The 15621-nt window shown below is 47.1% G+C and overlaps 1 protein-coding gene across 1 annotated transcript in view; it reads left to right on the top strand.

The window, feature by feature from the left end:
• Positions 1–6393: 6393 nt before the first annotated feature.
• The window catches only part of ERN2 (endoplasmic reticulum to nucleus signaling 2), a 28711-nt gene continuing 19483 nt past the window's right edge, over positions 6394–15621 (top strand). The window contains exons 1-10 of the mRNA XM_043979813.1: positions 6394–6571; positions 8775–8883; positions 9321–9354; positions 9833–9905; positions 10136–10208; positions 10575–10697; positions 13299–13400; positions 13684–13954; positions 14464–14542; positions 14637–14787. Coding sequence (XP_043835748.1) covers positions 6512–6571; positions 8775–8883; positions 9321–9354; positions 9833–9905; positions 10136–10208; positions 10575–10697; positions 13299–13400; positions 13684–13954; positions 14464–14542; positions 14637–14787 — 1075 coding nt within the window. The 5' untranslated portion in view covers positions 6394–6511. The remainder of the gene's footprint in view (positions 6572–8774; positions 8884–9320; positions 9355–9832; positions 9906–10135; positions 10209–10574; positions 10698–13298; positions 13401–13683; positions 13955–14463; positions 14543–14636; positions 14788–15621) is intronic.

Raw genomic sequence — 15621 nt, 5'->3', positions numbered from 1 at the left:
TCCTTTCCTCTATCTGCCCTCCTCCTTATAAGGAGCCCTGTGGACCAGTAGGGTAAATGAAATCACAAGTGGTGCCAGCTAATAGCTGTTTGCCATAGTCATCTGAACACAGGGGCTTATTGAAGTTTGGTACCTTTGGTTTCATAAAAATACCAACATGACATAAAAGTACCTAGTTTTCAGTTTAAAGATCTCACCACTCCATTTCTCTCCTATTCCAGCCTGCTTCTATGCAAGGTTAAGAAAGGATCTCAGTTTGAGCTGCAAATTGTAATAAAATCACTTTCCTTCCCCCTTTCCAGGTCAGTCAGAGCTGTCAGCATGACCCCTTCCAGCCGGCTAGCAGCACTTTATTACCAGAAGCAGTCTCCGAATGTGACTAACAGGGAAAGGGATGGGAGGTGGATATTGGACAAGGACAGACTCAAGGGATGAGACCTCTTCAGTTTGCATAGCCATAGGGGTTGAAGGGACAGGATGAGAGTCTGTAATATGAAGAGGCTAGAAAGGGGAAACAAAGATATCTGAATCCTAGGCATTAGAATGAGAGCCCAACCTAGGGGTTGAGGAGGGTAAGTGCAAAACAGTTCTTCAACTCAGTTCCCAAAGAGGTGGGTCAAATGAAAAATGTCAGTAAGTTAAAGAAGGTTTGCTTAATAGTGGGGGCAGCTAGGTGATGCAGTGGATAAAGCACCAGCCCTGGATTCAGTAGGACCTGATTTTCAAATCCAGCCTCAGACACTTGACACTAGCTATGTGACCCTGGGCAAGTCACTTAACCCTCATCATCCTGCCCCCCACCCCCCAAAAAAGGTTTGGTTATCATAAAAAGGCAGATTTGGGAGGGGGTTATTAAGGAAAGCTCTGGATGTTTGGAGGGCCTTCAAAATTTTTGAGATTAATGTCAGGGAACACAAGAGGCTCTAATTCTGTCTCTTACCAGAGAATGAATCTTTTTTCTCCCTATAAAGAGATCTTTTGTGAACTTTAAGGGTGATTGGTATTGAGTTGAGCACTATTTACTTGCTCTTCCCTGGGTAAAGGGGAGAGCAGATTTAATAACTAATTGGGGGGAAGGGGCAGGACTATAGAGCATTGGGGCACAAGAAGCCAGCCCCTCTATCAGGCTTCCTAATTGACTCAGCCTGGGCCGAAGTGGAGGTAGGAAAGTAGACCAATAATCACATCATAAAGGCCCGAGGTGAGCAAAGTGAAATATTTGGGGCTATGAATATAGCCAGTCAGTGTACTCAAATCCTCAAAGAGGATTCTTATATTAGAGACCTTTAAAGATGAGGTTAAAAAAGCTTAGATACTGCATAATCTGGGACCGTTTTCATTTTTATGTACTGATAATTATCTTGATGTATTCTTTTCCCTTATAAATAAATCCTAGAAAACACCTTCTTGTGGTCTGAAATTATGGTTAGAGTAGAAAGGAGAAAAGGAAATGAGGAATGGATTTGGTCGGGTAATAGTATCAAGGTGGGGAGAGCCTGTAATCAAGATTCAGATGGGGCATCTGCACTAAAGAACCAAGGAGGCTCGTGAGTGAGGAGACTTGGTGGGGTGAAGGATCAAGGAACACTTAGACAACAGTGAAAGCCCCTGGGGACCAAAGCTGAAATCTTCCCTCCCTTTGGCCTCTTGTGTGGATGCTGGTGTCTGGGAAGATGACTAAGTCACTAAGGTTCAGAGCTTTGTCCTCCATCCTTTACAGCGAGGCTCTGCTTGCTACCTCTTCTTCAGTGACCATTGGTAGTTGGACTGAGGAGTGACAGAGACCCTGAACCCTCTGCCCCTTGGTTCTGAGCTCACTTCTCCCTGAGGTCTATTCCTGCCAGTAGACTGGAACTTGTGGGCAAAACTGTTCTGTTTGATTCTTGGTAGTACCTGACCTAACCTCAGAATAACTGGTTTATCTCGGACAGTGCCTAACTTCCATCAAATTCCCCCTAAGTTGCTGTTACAAACTTCCCCTCCTCAACTGAAGAGCTCCCCACATACTTCATGGGGGGGGGGCGATCCCATATTGCCCTGTCTACTGCGCTCCAGAGCTGCCTACCTCATTGTTTAGTTCAATTCTGTCGGCAGGCAGCTCTGATCCTCGCCAAGGCCAGCCCCCTGCCTTGTGTCCTTTGATCTCTTTCCAGGAGCCTGTTTTATAGATCCCTTCCTATTTTTAATATCTCCTTGTCTACAGGTTCCTTCCTATACATGTGCTCAGGTTTTTCCCCATCTTTAAACCCTTACTTGACCATCTTGTGTCCTTACATTACAATCCTCTTTTCCACAGCCACATTCCTAAACTCACTGCTTCTGTTATGTCACTTTTGGGGGGGGGGGCAGGGCAATGAGGGTTAAGTGACTTGCCCAGGGTCACACAGCTAGTAAGTTTCGAGTGTCTGAGGCCGGATTTGAACTCAGGTCCTCCTGAATCCAGGGCTGGTGCTTTATTCACTGTGCCACCTAGCTGACCCTGTTACCTCACTTCTCGTTTACTTCTATTTTCCTGCCCCACCAATCATCGGCCAAAATTACCAATTTTCTCTCCTTTTTATTATTATTTTCCAGTTACGTGTAGAGATAGTTTTCAACATTTGTTTATTTTGGGGGGGGGTGACAATTGGGGTTAAGTGACTTGCCCAGGGTCACACAGCTAGTAAGTGTTAAGTGTCTGAGGCCGGATTTGAACTCAGGTATTCCTGACTCCAGGACCAGTGCTCTATCCACTGTGCCATCTAGCTGCCCCTCAACATTTGTTTATATGAGATTTCCAATTTCAAATTTTTCACCCTCCCTCCTCTCATAGACAGCAGGTAATCTGATATAGGGTATATATGTGTATATATATATTATATATATTATATACAATAACATCAAACACATTTCTGTATTAGTCATGTTACACGAGAAGAATTAGAGCAAAAAGGAAAAACCTCAAAAAAGAAAACAGCACCAAAAACAAAAGAAATAGTACTATCCAATCAGCATCCATATTTCACAGTTCCCTTTTTTTTCCCCTGAATTTGGAGAGCCTTTTCCATCATGAGTCCTTTGGAACTTTCTTGTACTGTTGTATTGGTGAGAAGAATCTAGTCTATCACAGTTGATCAACACATAATGTTGGTGATACTATGTATAATATTCTGGTTCTGCTTCATCTCACTCATCAGTTCATGCACGTCCTTCCAGGTTTCTCTGAACTCCTGCTCATTGTTTCTTACAGCATAATAGAGTTCCATTACATTCATATACCACATCTTGTTCAGCCATTCCCCAATTGATGGGCAACCCCTCAATTTCCAATTCCTTGTCACCACAAAAAGAGCACAGGAAGGTGGGTTAGCTATAACAAATCTGAAGCTCTACTATAAAGCGGCAGTCCTCAAAACTATCTGGTACTGGCTAAGAAATAGAGTGGAGGATCAATGGAATAGGCTAGGCATAGGAGACACAGTAGTAAATGACATTAGTAATGTACTGTTTGATAAACCCAAAGACTCCAGCTTCTGGGATAGGAACTCTGTATTTGACAAAAACTGCTGGAAAAACTAGAAGATAGTATGGCAGAAATTAGGCATAGACCAACATCTTACATCTTATACTAAAATAAGGTCAAAATGGGTACATGATTTAGACATAAGAGGTGATACCATAGGTAAATTAGGAGTGAAGAAATAGTCTTGCTTTTCAGATCTTTGGAAAGGAGAACAGTTTATGGTCAAACAAGAGATAGAGAATATTATGAAATGCAAAATGGATGATTTTGATTACATTAAATTAAAAATTTTTTGTACAAACAGAAGCAATGCATCCAAAATTAGAACGGATGCAGAAAGCTGGGGAACAATTTTTATGGCTAGTACTTCTGATGAAGGCCTCATTTCTAAAATATATAGGGAACTAAATAAAATTTATAAGAATCTGGGGCAGCTAGGTGGTGCAGTGGATAAAGCACCAGCCCTGGATTCAGGAATAGCTGTGTGACCCTGGGCAAGTCACTTAACCCCCATTGCCCTGCAAAAATAAAAATAACACCCCCCCCAAAAAAAAATTTATAAGAATCCAAGTCATTCCCCAATTGAGAAATGGTCAAAGGATACAAACAGGCAGTTTTCTCTGCTGAAGAAATCAAAGCTATCTATTCCCATATGAAAAAAATGCTCTAAATCACTATTGACTCTGAGGTACCACCTGACACCTATCAGATTGGCTAATATGACAAAAAAGGAAAACATGTTGGAGAAGCTCTGGAAAAATCGGAACACCAATGCATTGTTGGTAGAGCTGTGAACTGATCCAACTGTTCTGGAGAGCAATTTGGAATTATGCCCAAAGGGCTATAAAACTGCATACCCTTTGACCCGGCAATACCACTTTGGGGTCTTTTTCCCAAAGAGATCATAAAAAAGGGAAAAGAACCCACATGTATCAATTATCTCTTAATTGCTAAATCTGCCCTTTACTCTCACCCATTACCTTTGCTCTCTTTGGTTTTTGGCACTGACTTCTTTAAATAAATGCTTTCTCCAACTTTATGATCTCTTGGTTCACCTACTTGTAATGACCACTCTGAGTTGACATCCATATCCTGCCCTACACCGAACATGTTCCTCATGCTCTACAAAGCCTTTAAACGTCAAGTATCCCTATCCAGATAAAACTCCTAGGTGTATAATATATATTTAGTCTCCTTTCTAAAATTTAGACCTTCATCACCAACAGCTCATTGGAGGTCACTTCAGTGTTTTGTTAGCATCTACAGTGTTATCTCCACTGCCCTTCCTCCAGTTTCCTTCCTATTGAAAATACCATTACTTTTAATCATCTAGATTCACAATCTATTCTCTTTCCTTAAATTTTCACTCTCCCTCACTCCCCATATCCAATAAATTACCAAGTCTTATTAATTCTACCTCCACAATAACTTATATAACTTTCCTTTCTGTAAGCTCACAGGCCCACGTCCCTAGTTTTAGGTCCTCAGCAACTACACTATTGCAGTAGCCTTCTAATTGGACTCCCTGCTCCCTACCTTTCCTTTTTCCAATGTATCTTCTGAACGCCTTCTAAAATAATCATCTTTTTGTTTTGTTTTTTAGTGAGGCAATGTGGGTTAAGTGACTTGCCCAGGGTCACACAGCTAGTAAGTGTTAAGTGTCTGAGGCCGGATTTGAACTCAGGTACTCCTGACTCCAGGGCCGGTGCTCTATTCACTGCGCCACCTAGCTGCCCCCTAAAATAACCTTAAAACAGAAATCTGACCACATCTTTAGTGATTCCCTTTTGCCTCTCTAGGATACAATATAAACTCCTCTGCTTGACTTTTAAAGCCATTTACAATTTGACTGCAGTCCACCTTCCCAGACTTAATTTGCATTATTTCTCACAGGCCCAGCCAACGGGTTTACTTGCTGTTTCCCAAGCGCCATGTTCTTTTTTTTGAGGGGGCGGGGGATGGGGGGGGGCAATGAGGGTTAAGTGACTTTGCCCAGGATCACACAGCTAGTAAGTATCAAGTGTCTGAGGATTTGAACTCAGGTCCTCCTGAATCCAGGGCCAGTACTTAATCTGCCTCTCCACCAAGCAGCCCCCCCATCTCTTCTTTTTCTGAACTTTCCCTTCGCAATCTCCATCTCCCTCCTTCCCCCAGGAGATCAAGTGGCTTACCTTGCTTTACCTCCTCTCTAATCATCAGTATTTTTGCAGGTAACATGTTTGTGACAACTGACCCTAACGGTGGGATTTCAAATTCTAAATCTGGGTAGAAGTGCTGCTCATCACATTCACCTAGCATCAGGCACTGGAAGAACTGCCTTGACCTTTCCCACGCTTCCCTCACCCTTGATTTGCCAATGAGAGGTGTGTCTGGAAGAGAAGCTTCTAAGGAGATGGCTCAAACCAATCGTGCTTGGTGCAGCCCTGAGGGGTGAACGTCACCCACACAACATCATTATAATGATAACCCACGTGTGTGTCCCTCTTCCCCTGTGAAGTAGGGAGGTGTGTAGTGCAAGTAGGATCCACATCTTACACCCGAAAAGTTCCCTGATTTCCCCCATAGTTATTGAGCTAATAAGTGTCCGAAGCGGGATTCGAAGCCGTCTTCCCTACTCTGAAGTCCCGCATTCTACTCCCTGGGAGCCATACTGCTCAGCCAAAGCCTTCCCGGTGCCTCCCAGCCTAGGCGGAGCTCCGTGCCTGGCTCACCAGGTCCCTACACTGACATACACCCTCCTACCTTTCCGTTCCGCACCGTCCCACTTCCTCAACCCGCTCCAGGGAAGGGCCGGTGGCCCCAGAGCCTGGCCTGGCAATGAAGGGCGGGCGCTAAAGGCAAGATCCGCCCCGCTGGAGGTGGCTCACCGCCCCTCTCGCCGCTAGGTCTAGCACTGGGAGCCCAAAGCTCTCCGCGTCCGGTCCTGCCAACACACCCCTTGGCGGTGGGCAGCATGCCAGCCGGGCACGCAGGCAGCTGCTGCCAACGCCACCCGTGGTGCCCAACGCGATGGAGAAGGCTGGCCTCCCGCTCTGCCTCCTGGCGCTGCTCTGGCCGTGCCTGCCGCAGGTGAGATGGAACCGAGGCCCCCGGGCACCCGCCTTGCCCGGGGAAAACTCCACGCAGGGAGCAATGCCTTTGTTCTAGAGATGAACTAGGATGGGTTTGGGAGCGGGGAGGTCGGGGGCGGGGGGGAGCATCAGCTCCAACTCCTGTTCTACCTCCACCAAAGTGAGGGAAGGAAATGCGTAAGCCCTCCCCAGTCCCGCTGAGAAATCCGGGGCCAGTTACCGGAGGTGGTGAGGGTATCCATATCCCCACCACACAGCTGGCTTCGTGCATGAGACGTGGAGGGTACGGCCAAATCCCTATCCCACTGACAAGTGAGGACAGAGGGGATCCAAGCTCTAGAACTTAGCCTCTAGCCTAGCTCCAGGCGATCCCCTGAGGGCCCTTCCTGCTGCGGGGCAAGCGGGGTGGGGGGGGCGGAGTGTGACTATTCTCCCTTTGGGCACTTCAGCTTCTGCACAAGCTCCCCATCTCTTCAGAGGCTTACACTTTCCCCGAGAGCTAGCCTTGGGCCTGGAAACAGGTGGGAATGTGGGGTAGGCAGGAGGCTGCTGGTGGGGTGGGGCGGGCCCTGCCTCTGTTACTTCTACTTTAGTGTTAGAACAAGCTTCCCCGGGCTGAGGGCATTGGTCACCATTCCATTACTGCAAAGAATGCTGACTCTAGCCAATAGCAGAGGAACGCCAAACAGCAATGGAGACATGGGCAAGGGGAGATGGATTTAGCAAGGGCTATCTTCCTCCTCCTATGGAGAGAGGACCAAAAAAATGTTTGAAGTCAAGGAAATGCTAAGTAAATTCTCAGGGTAACCAAGGCAGAATGTAGGAGAAAGTCCAAGAACCACTCCCCCAAACTCTCCCTGCCCCCACCTCACCCCCAGCAGCCCTGAACTCCAATGAGGAATGGACCAGTGATGCCACTCCCAAGGGTCATGGGCCTCAATGTCACCTGCCCGTCTTGTCCTCTATATTCCCATTCTAGTCTGCTTCCATCTTGCCCAGACATTTTCCCACCCTGGCCAGCCAAGGAGTGAAACCAAAGAGGAAGGGGAGAAACCTGTCCTATAAGGGGAAGGATGTGGTTTCTTGACTGAGGTAGGATGTTGCTACCTCTAGAGCAGGGCAGGACTTTGGTGGGGTAGGGAAATCGGCTTTGAGAGTGAAAAACAGTTATAGCCTTAGGAAGTGGATGGCAAGGAGATGGATGGAGTTCCTTCCCAGGGAGGAGACTCAGGGTGCTAATCCTGAGGGGCTGTGTGTTTCCTTGTGCTGTTTGCTCAGCCTTGCCCTGTTTGTCCAGGGAGTGGCAGTGGCAGTGGTGGCAGCAGCAGGTGGGCGAGCCCAGGAGGTTGGCCGGATGTAATGGGAGCCTTTGCAGGGGGCTCACCCCTCCCAAGCTCCATGCATTTTGGTTTCGTGGCCCCACTAGCTCCCTGGCACCAAAACCAGCCTGGCCAGTTTGAAGAGGGAGAGAGAGAGATGTTGTCAAGGGGGAGAGAAGTCTTTGTCCTCAGGCTGGGAGGAGAGTCAGAAGGAATTGGGAAGGAAAAGGTATCCCCGCTGAATCATCATCAGTTTAGAGATGTCTCTGGGCTTCCGTCTCCCTTGCCTTTTCCTCATCCTTCCCCATTCCCTTCTGTTGTATGAATTCTTGTTGGATTCCTTGTGGAGCAGGGAAGAGGATTCGCTTCTTCCTAGCCTATATCTATCTTGCACCAATTCATTTACAAGTTTCTCCCTCATTAGAACATAAGCAGGGGACAGCTAGGTGGCACAGTGGATGGAGCACTGGCCCTGGAGTCAGGAGGACCTGAGTTAAAATCCAGCCTCAGATACTTGACACTTACTAGCTGTGTGACCCTGGGCAAGTCACTTAACCCCAATTGCCTCACAAAAAGAAAGAAAGAAAGAAAGAAAGAAAGAAAGAAAGAAAGAAAGAAAGAAAGAAAGAAAGAAAGAAAGAAAGAAAGAAAGAAAGAAAGAAAGAAAGAAAGAAAGAAAGAAAAGAACATAAGCAGGGCCTACCTGGACAAAACCATACTCCATAACAAGATTCACAACCAACCAGGGCTGATAATGATCCAAGGAAAATAAGATCCTGGAAGGCTGTCCAGGGAGGGCCTCAAACCACTGGGGTTTAGATGGGAGACAAAGTTCCTATGGTGTCCTACTCTGTATTTTGTTCTTCATGCTGAGGTCTGTAGGGAAGGACAGGAAGCACCCCTGAAGCCCTGCTCTTCATATCCACTCTTGATGGTAGTCTGCATGCTGTTAGCAAGAAGACTGGTGACATCCAATGGACCCTGAAGGATGGTGAGCCAGGTCCTGGGGGAGAGGTGCCCACTGATGCTCCCAGAATGGTGGTAATAATGGTGTCAACAGGGGGGCAGCTAGGTGGCGAAGTGGATAAAGCACCAGCCCTGAATTCAGGAAGACCTGAGTTCAAATCCAGCCTCAGACACTTGACCCTTACTAGCTGTGTGACCCTGGGCAAGTCACTTAACCCTCAGTGCCCTGCAAAAAATAAATAAATAAGCAAACAAACAAATAAATAAATAAATGAAGGTTCCCAGGTCTAGACTTGAGTAAGTCTAGGAGGCCCCATGCCCCATCTCAGCCTTCAGCTTCCAAAATTTGGGGCTGGAGTAGAGTTGTTGTCCATATGAGTATGTATTCTTGGGGAGGTGGGGAGGGGAGGGGAAGGACAGTAGTTCTTAGTACTTTATCACTTACTGTCCTTGTTTCTGCAGATCCCATCATCCAGGGTCCTGTGTATGCCACAGAGTAAGTATCCTCACGACTGGCCTGAGACAGGTCAGTGATGAGGAAGAGTGCTGAACAAGGTTCTGGGATGGAAGAGGATATGATTTTTAGGATTTGGGGATGGGAATGTTGGCATTCCAGACAGTAAAGGATAAGAAAGCAAAGTAAGGTTTGGGGGTGCAGGTGTTGAGGATATGGGAAGAAAGTTCTAAGGCAAGGGAGAGAGGAGAGGAGAAAAGAGCAGGCTTACTTGATGAATAAATGGGAGTGACTGATATTTTGGAGGGAAAATGGAGGAGGGAGTTTGGATTTGAGGCAAAAGGAAGGGGACTTTGATCAAATAGTCTTCCCACCTCTCCGTGCTACAAGCATGATCTCCCAGGGACGTCCTTCCCCAGGCAAGGTGGACGGGTGGTTGGTCTGGTTGGTGGCAACCCTCTTGGTCTGCCTTCCTCTCTCTCCTCCCCACTTCTAACATCCACTCCTCCAACTTCCCCAGACCAGCCTTCCTTCCTGACCCAAGTGATGGCAGCTTGTACATCTTAGGAGAGGAGAGCAAACAGGGCCTCATGGTAGGTGCCCTCAGCAAAGACCAAGTTTGGAGAAGTGACAGGGAATGGGTGTGACAGGTACACGGATCTGAAGCTGAAACAGAGGGGAAGTATCAGACTCTCCCACACTGGAAGGACCTGGACCTCCCCCTGGAACATGAAGGGGAGGCAGAGTGCATAGTCAGAAAGCCTTAGGATCCTTCCTGGTCATCCCACATTGAGCTATCCCCCTCTTTCCCATTCCCTCACAGAAACTCCCATTCACCATCCCAGAGCTGGTACATGCCTCCCCCTGCCGCAGCTCAGACGGCGTCCTCTACACAGGTAGGGGGAATCCTCCTCCAGTTCTCATCTGTCTCCTTAACACTCCCATTCTACTCTCCCCCACTCCAACACACACACACACACACACACACACACACACACACACGCACACACGCACACACACACACACACATGCACACGCACACGCACACGCACTCGCACACGCACACTCCACAGTTCTAACCATACCTGGCTGCTCCTGCTGACTTTGGGACAGGGAGTAGGGGAACTTATCTGAGGGGGGTGAGTTCTATCTGTGAGGATGGGAAAGGGGCACTTCATAACTGTCAATGATGTAGAAGCAGAGGTTTTTAAATGTAGAGGACAGAATATTTCAAGGGAGGCCGCTGTTCTTCCCTCATTTAGGAAGGAAGCAGGATACATGGTTCATGGTGGACCCCAAGTCAGGCAAGAAACAGACCATGCTGTCCACAGAGGCGTGGGATGGGCTCTACCCCTCGGCCCCTCTTCTATACATTGGCCGGACACGTGAGTGAGAATGTTAATCTTCTACCCACAGAGCAGACCCAGGTACCCTTTGTCTTTTTTTTTTTTTTTTTTGTGGGGCAATGAGGGTTAAGTAACTTGCCCAGGGTCACACAGCTAGTAAGGGTCAAGTGTCCTAGGCTGGATTTGAACTCAGGTCTTCCTGAATCCAGAGCTGGTGCTTTATCCACTGCGCCACCTAGCTGCCAGCCCACTTGAAGAATGGACCCTTTCCCAAGAAAGGTTAATGTACTTGCAGTGTACTTCCTACCTAGATATAGGCATGTATCCAGTTAGTCACCAGATGACCATTTATTAAGCACTTACTATATTTGGACACAATTGTCCAAAAAACAGTACTAAGTGCTGAGGATACAGAGAAAGTTAAAAAAAGGGGGGAGGGGATTCTTGCCCTCAAGAAGCTTACATTCTTTTTTTTTTTTTTTTTTTTAGTGAGGCAATTGGGGTTAAGTGACTTGCCCAGGGTCACACAGCTAGTAAGTGTTAAGTGTCTGAGGCTGGATTTGAACTCAGGTACTCCTGAATCCAAGGCCAGTGCTCTATCCACTGCGCCACCTAGCTGCTCCAAGAAGCTTACATTCTAATGGTGGAAACAACATGTAAATAACTAGGTACATTCAAGTTATATGAGAAATAGATGGAAAATGAGGGAGGGGAAGGCACTAACAATTAAGGGGATTGAAAAGACCTCCTGCAGAGAAGGCGGATTTAGAGCTGTCTTAATTTTTTTTATTTAGAATTTTATTTTCCCAAATTACATATAAAAACAAATTTTGACATTGATTTTTAAAACTTTGTGTTCCAAATTCTCTTCCTCCTTCCCTCCCTCTTCACCCCCTTCCTTAAGAACTCAAGCAATTCAATATAAGTTATACATGTGTAGTCATGCAAAACATTTCCACATTTGTCAGGTTGTGAAAGAAAAGAGACAAAAAAACTTTAGAAAAAGGAACTAACAAAAAAAATTATGCTTCCATCTGTATTCAGATACCATCAGTTCTTTCTCTGGAGATGGATTGCATTTTTCATAAGTCCTTCAGAGTTTTCTTGGATCATTGTATTGCTGAAAATAACTAAGTCATCCACAGCAGATTATCTCACAATATTGCTGTTATTTTGTATACAGTACATTTCACTTTGCATCAGCTCATGTTAAGTCTTTCCAGGTTTATCTGATTGGAACTGAGTCTTGAAGGGAAGAAGCCCAGAGAACTAAGAACTAAAGGTGAATAGGCAGAGTGTACCCGGCATGAGGGAGCAAAACTATTGAAGGTGTGGAGGGGAGTAAAAAGTAAGATGGGGTAAGAAGGGGTCAGGTTATTTAAGAGTTTTAAATGCAAAACAAAAAGGAGTTTATTGTTGATCTGGAGGTAATAGGGAGCTCATCAAGGCATAGGGTGAAATAGCCAGACTTCTGCTTTAGAAGAATCACTTTGGGGGGCAGCTAGGTGGCACAGTGGATGAAACACTGACCTTGGATTCAGAAGGACCTGAGTTCAAATCCAGCCTCAGACACTTGACACTTACTAGCTGTGTGACCTTGGGCAAGTCACTTAACCCTCACTGCCCTGCCCCCCCCCAAAAAAAAATCAGAAGAATCACTTTGGTGACTTAGCAGAAAATGGATTGGAGGATGGAGAGACTCAAAGCAGGAAGACCAATTAATTAGAAGGCTATTGTAATGATCCAAGTCAAAGGTAATGAGGGTATAAACAAGGGTTTGTGGCTGTGTGAGTTGAGAAAAGGGGATTTATTTTCCAGGTGTCCCAAAAGTCTTAGTACCTCAAGAGCTTAGAACTTCATATTTTTGGGACACCATGTATGAGATGTGATGGTAGAAAACAATTAGATTTGGGGCAGCCGGCTGATGCAGTGGATAGAGCATCAGCCCTGGAGTCAGAAGGACCTGAGTTCAAATCTGACCTCAGACACTTATCACTTACTAGCTGTATGACCCTGAGCAAGTCACTTAACCCAATTGCCTCACCCACCCACCCCCCAAAATAGATTTGGCAGCAGATTGGATATGAGGGTTGAGCTTGATTGAAGATCAAGATTTAGATGGTGAACCTAAGAGGAGGGCAGTGCTCTGGACAGAAATAGGGAAACTGGGAAGAGGGGAGGATCTGGAGGGAGAGGGAAGACAGATCATCAGTTCTGTTTTAGACGTATTGAATTTGAGATGCCTGCAGGACATCTAATTTGAGATGTCCAAAAGGAAGTCATTGATATTGGACAAAGCCTTGAGGGACACTTGCTATTAATGGATAAAGAACCAGGGAAAAAAAAAAAAGGAACTTATTCCCCATATAGACAGGTGCTCCGACACAATGGAAAGACCTGGTTCAAATCTCACCACTGGCACTTAGTACTTGTGTGACCTTGGACAAGAGGCTTAGCCTCTCTGGGTCTCTGAGGGGGTTGGACCAGATGACCTCTGAATTCCCTTCCAGTTTTAGATCTCTGATCCATGGCTTCCTTCTGCAGGGGCTTGGGAGGTGAGGGTTGGAAGGAGAAATTCATGGAGAAAAGACATTTCTGGGGGCCATAGGAAAAGAGATGACTCCACTGACCACTTTCTAGAGTACACGGTCACTATGTATGACCCCAGGTCCCAGGCCCTTCGATGGAACACCACCTACAGAGGCTACTCTGCACCCCTCCTTGACCACTTGCCTGGCTACCGTAAGTAAAGCCTGCCTCAGGACGATCATGAACTGTCTTTTCCATGACTACCAGGAATGAGTCCTGCCTCCTGCAGTGACTGAGGCTCCCCTGGGGTGTTGCCTGAGTGGGAGATGGGGAGGGACCTTATTTGCCTTCAAGTATCCTCCACCCCTTGAGCATTATCCAGAAGTTTTACCCAAAATATCCAGGACCAGCTCCCAGTAGTGAAGGGCAGAAGGAGCCTCATTGGTCAAGAGGTGTGCCCAGAGTGGGGCTTGCAGTCCAGTATCTATTTCTGCAGAGATGGGCCATTTTGCATCCAGCGGGGAGGGCCTGGTGGTCACCGTGGACAAGGAGAATGGAGCGGTTCTCTGGACACATGACTATGGATCACCTGTGGCGGGTATTTATGCTTGGCACCAAGACAGTCTACACCGGCTACCCCACTTCACTATGGCCCTGGACACCCTTCGCTTCCTCACCCTTCGCTCCAACCACATCCGCCTGAGACGCTGGACCCAACCCCCTGGAACGGCAAGCAGGGACTTCTCTACTCCTGAGACCCAGTTACTGTAGGTGCCCAGTGGTCCCCAGGGGAGTCAGCACAGCCTGGGCTCAGAGGGAGCCACCACCTGCAGGAGGGTGGGCAAGACCAGAAAGAACCCTAGGGACATCCTAGCTGCCCCTATAGGCCACATCATACCATCTGGAGAATTCCATTCAAGTAGGTGCGGGGAAGAAACACGACATGACAATCAGTCCTCGACTTCTACCCTAGTAGAATTTGTATTCTACTAGAAATGGCCAAACCCCTTCATGACCCAGGACAAGGATATAGAGGACCCATCAGGAGCCCAGAGCCCCATGATGTGCCAATAAACTGCCCTCCATTTCATCTTGCCTTCCCCTTCTTCCCCATCCATTCTCCTGCCCTGATCTCATCCCTTTGTTCCTTCCATCATGAATCTTCCCTTGCCCAGGGCCAAGTGAGGGTCCCCTCCCACATGACCTTCACCCTAAAGTGAATTGGGCCACCCTCCTATTCCCTCCTATTCCTCTTTTCCCTCTTGTCCTCTCCTAGGCTGACACTGTATGTGGGGAAGCATGCAGCCAGTTTCTATGCCTCCTGTGCGCTGGTCCACTCGGGTGTGGCACTGGTGGTGAGAAGAGGGAACCCTGATGTGGGTGGGGAGAAGGGGCAAATGACTAGGTTGGGGCAGGGCTTCCTTCATGGCCTTCCCCCTCCTCCTACAGCCCCGGGGAGTGACCCTGGCCCCAGTGGAAGGACCCATCACGGAGGAAGTGACTCTAAGTGACTCCGGAGAGCGGGAGGTCACCCCTAGCACGGCTGTCAGATACCCTCCGGGCAGTATAACTGCTCTCCACAGCTCATGGCTACTCATTGGTGAGGAGGCACTCTGGGGATGAGAGGAACCACTGCAGTGATGATACACATCATCATGTTTCCTCCCTTCTTAAATCCTCTCTTGTTCCTTTCACTCCCCCCTGGAGGTAGGGCACCAATTCCTTTTCTTTTTTTTTTTTCCTTTTTTTTTTTTTTTTTGCAGGGCAATGAGGGTTAAGTGACTTGCCCAGGGTCACACAGCTAGTAAGTGTCAAGTGTCTGAGGCTGGATTTGAACTCAGATCCTCCTGAATCCAGAGCCGGTGCTTTATCCACTGTGCCACCTAGCTGCCCCACCAATTCCTTTTCTATGTCTAATTAGAATGTAAGCTCCTTGAGGACAGGCACTGTCTTTCTTTCCACTTGTATTTGTAGCCTCAGCATTTGGCACAGTGCTTGACAAAAAGTGCCCATTGACTGAAGGAACACTCCACGTTAGTGCCTGAAGATGTAGGTTCCAATCCCAATTCTGCCACTACTCACACCTTTGTTTCCTCAGTTGGACCAGATGACCTCTAACATTCCTTCTGGCTCTAAGTCTGTGAAATCTCTGTGATCCTCACATTGAGCCAAAATCTGTCTCCCTGTCGCTCCCAGTTCTTCCCCTTGAGACCAAGAGAAACAAATCTAATCCTGCTTCCATGTGAAATGTACCATTCAATACATGAAGACAGCTAGCTCTCAGTCTTCTTTTCTCCATCCTGATAGTCCCAGGACCTCCAACCTCTTACGATGATGATAATTAGCATTTATGTAGTACTTCCGGATTTGCCAAGCATTTTATATACACACTTTCATTTGATCCTCATAATAGCCTGGTATGGTAGGTACGAGA

This window comes from Dromiciops gliroides, chromosome 1 (genome assembly GCF_019393635.1).
Source record: "Dromiciops gliroides isolate mDroGli1 chromosome 1, mDroGli1.pri, whole genome shotgun sequence".
In the NCBI taxonomy this organism is placed as follows: Eukaryota; Metazoa; Chordata; class Mammalia; order Microbiotheria; family Microbiotheriidae; genus Dromiciops; species Dromiciops gliroides.
The sequence above is the reverse complement of the archived record's forward strand: the minus strand, read 5'-3'. Positions and strand labels throughout refer to the sequence as shown.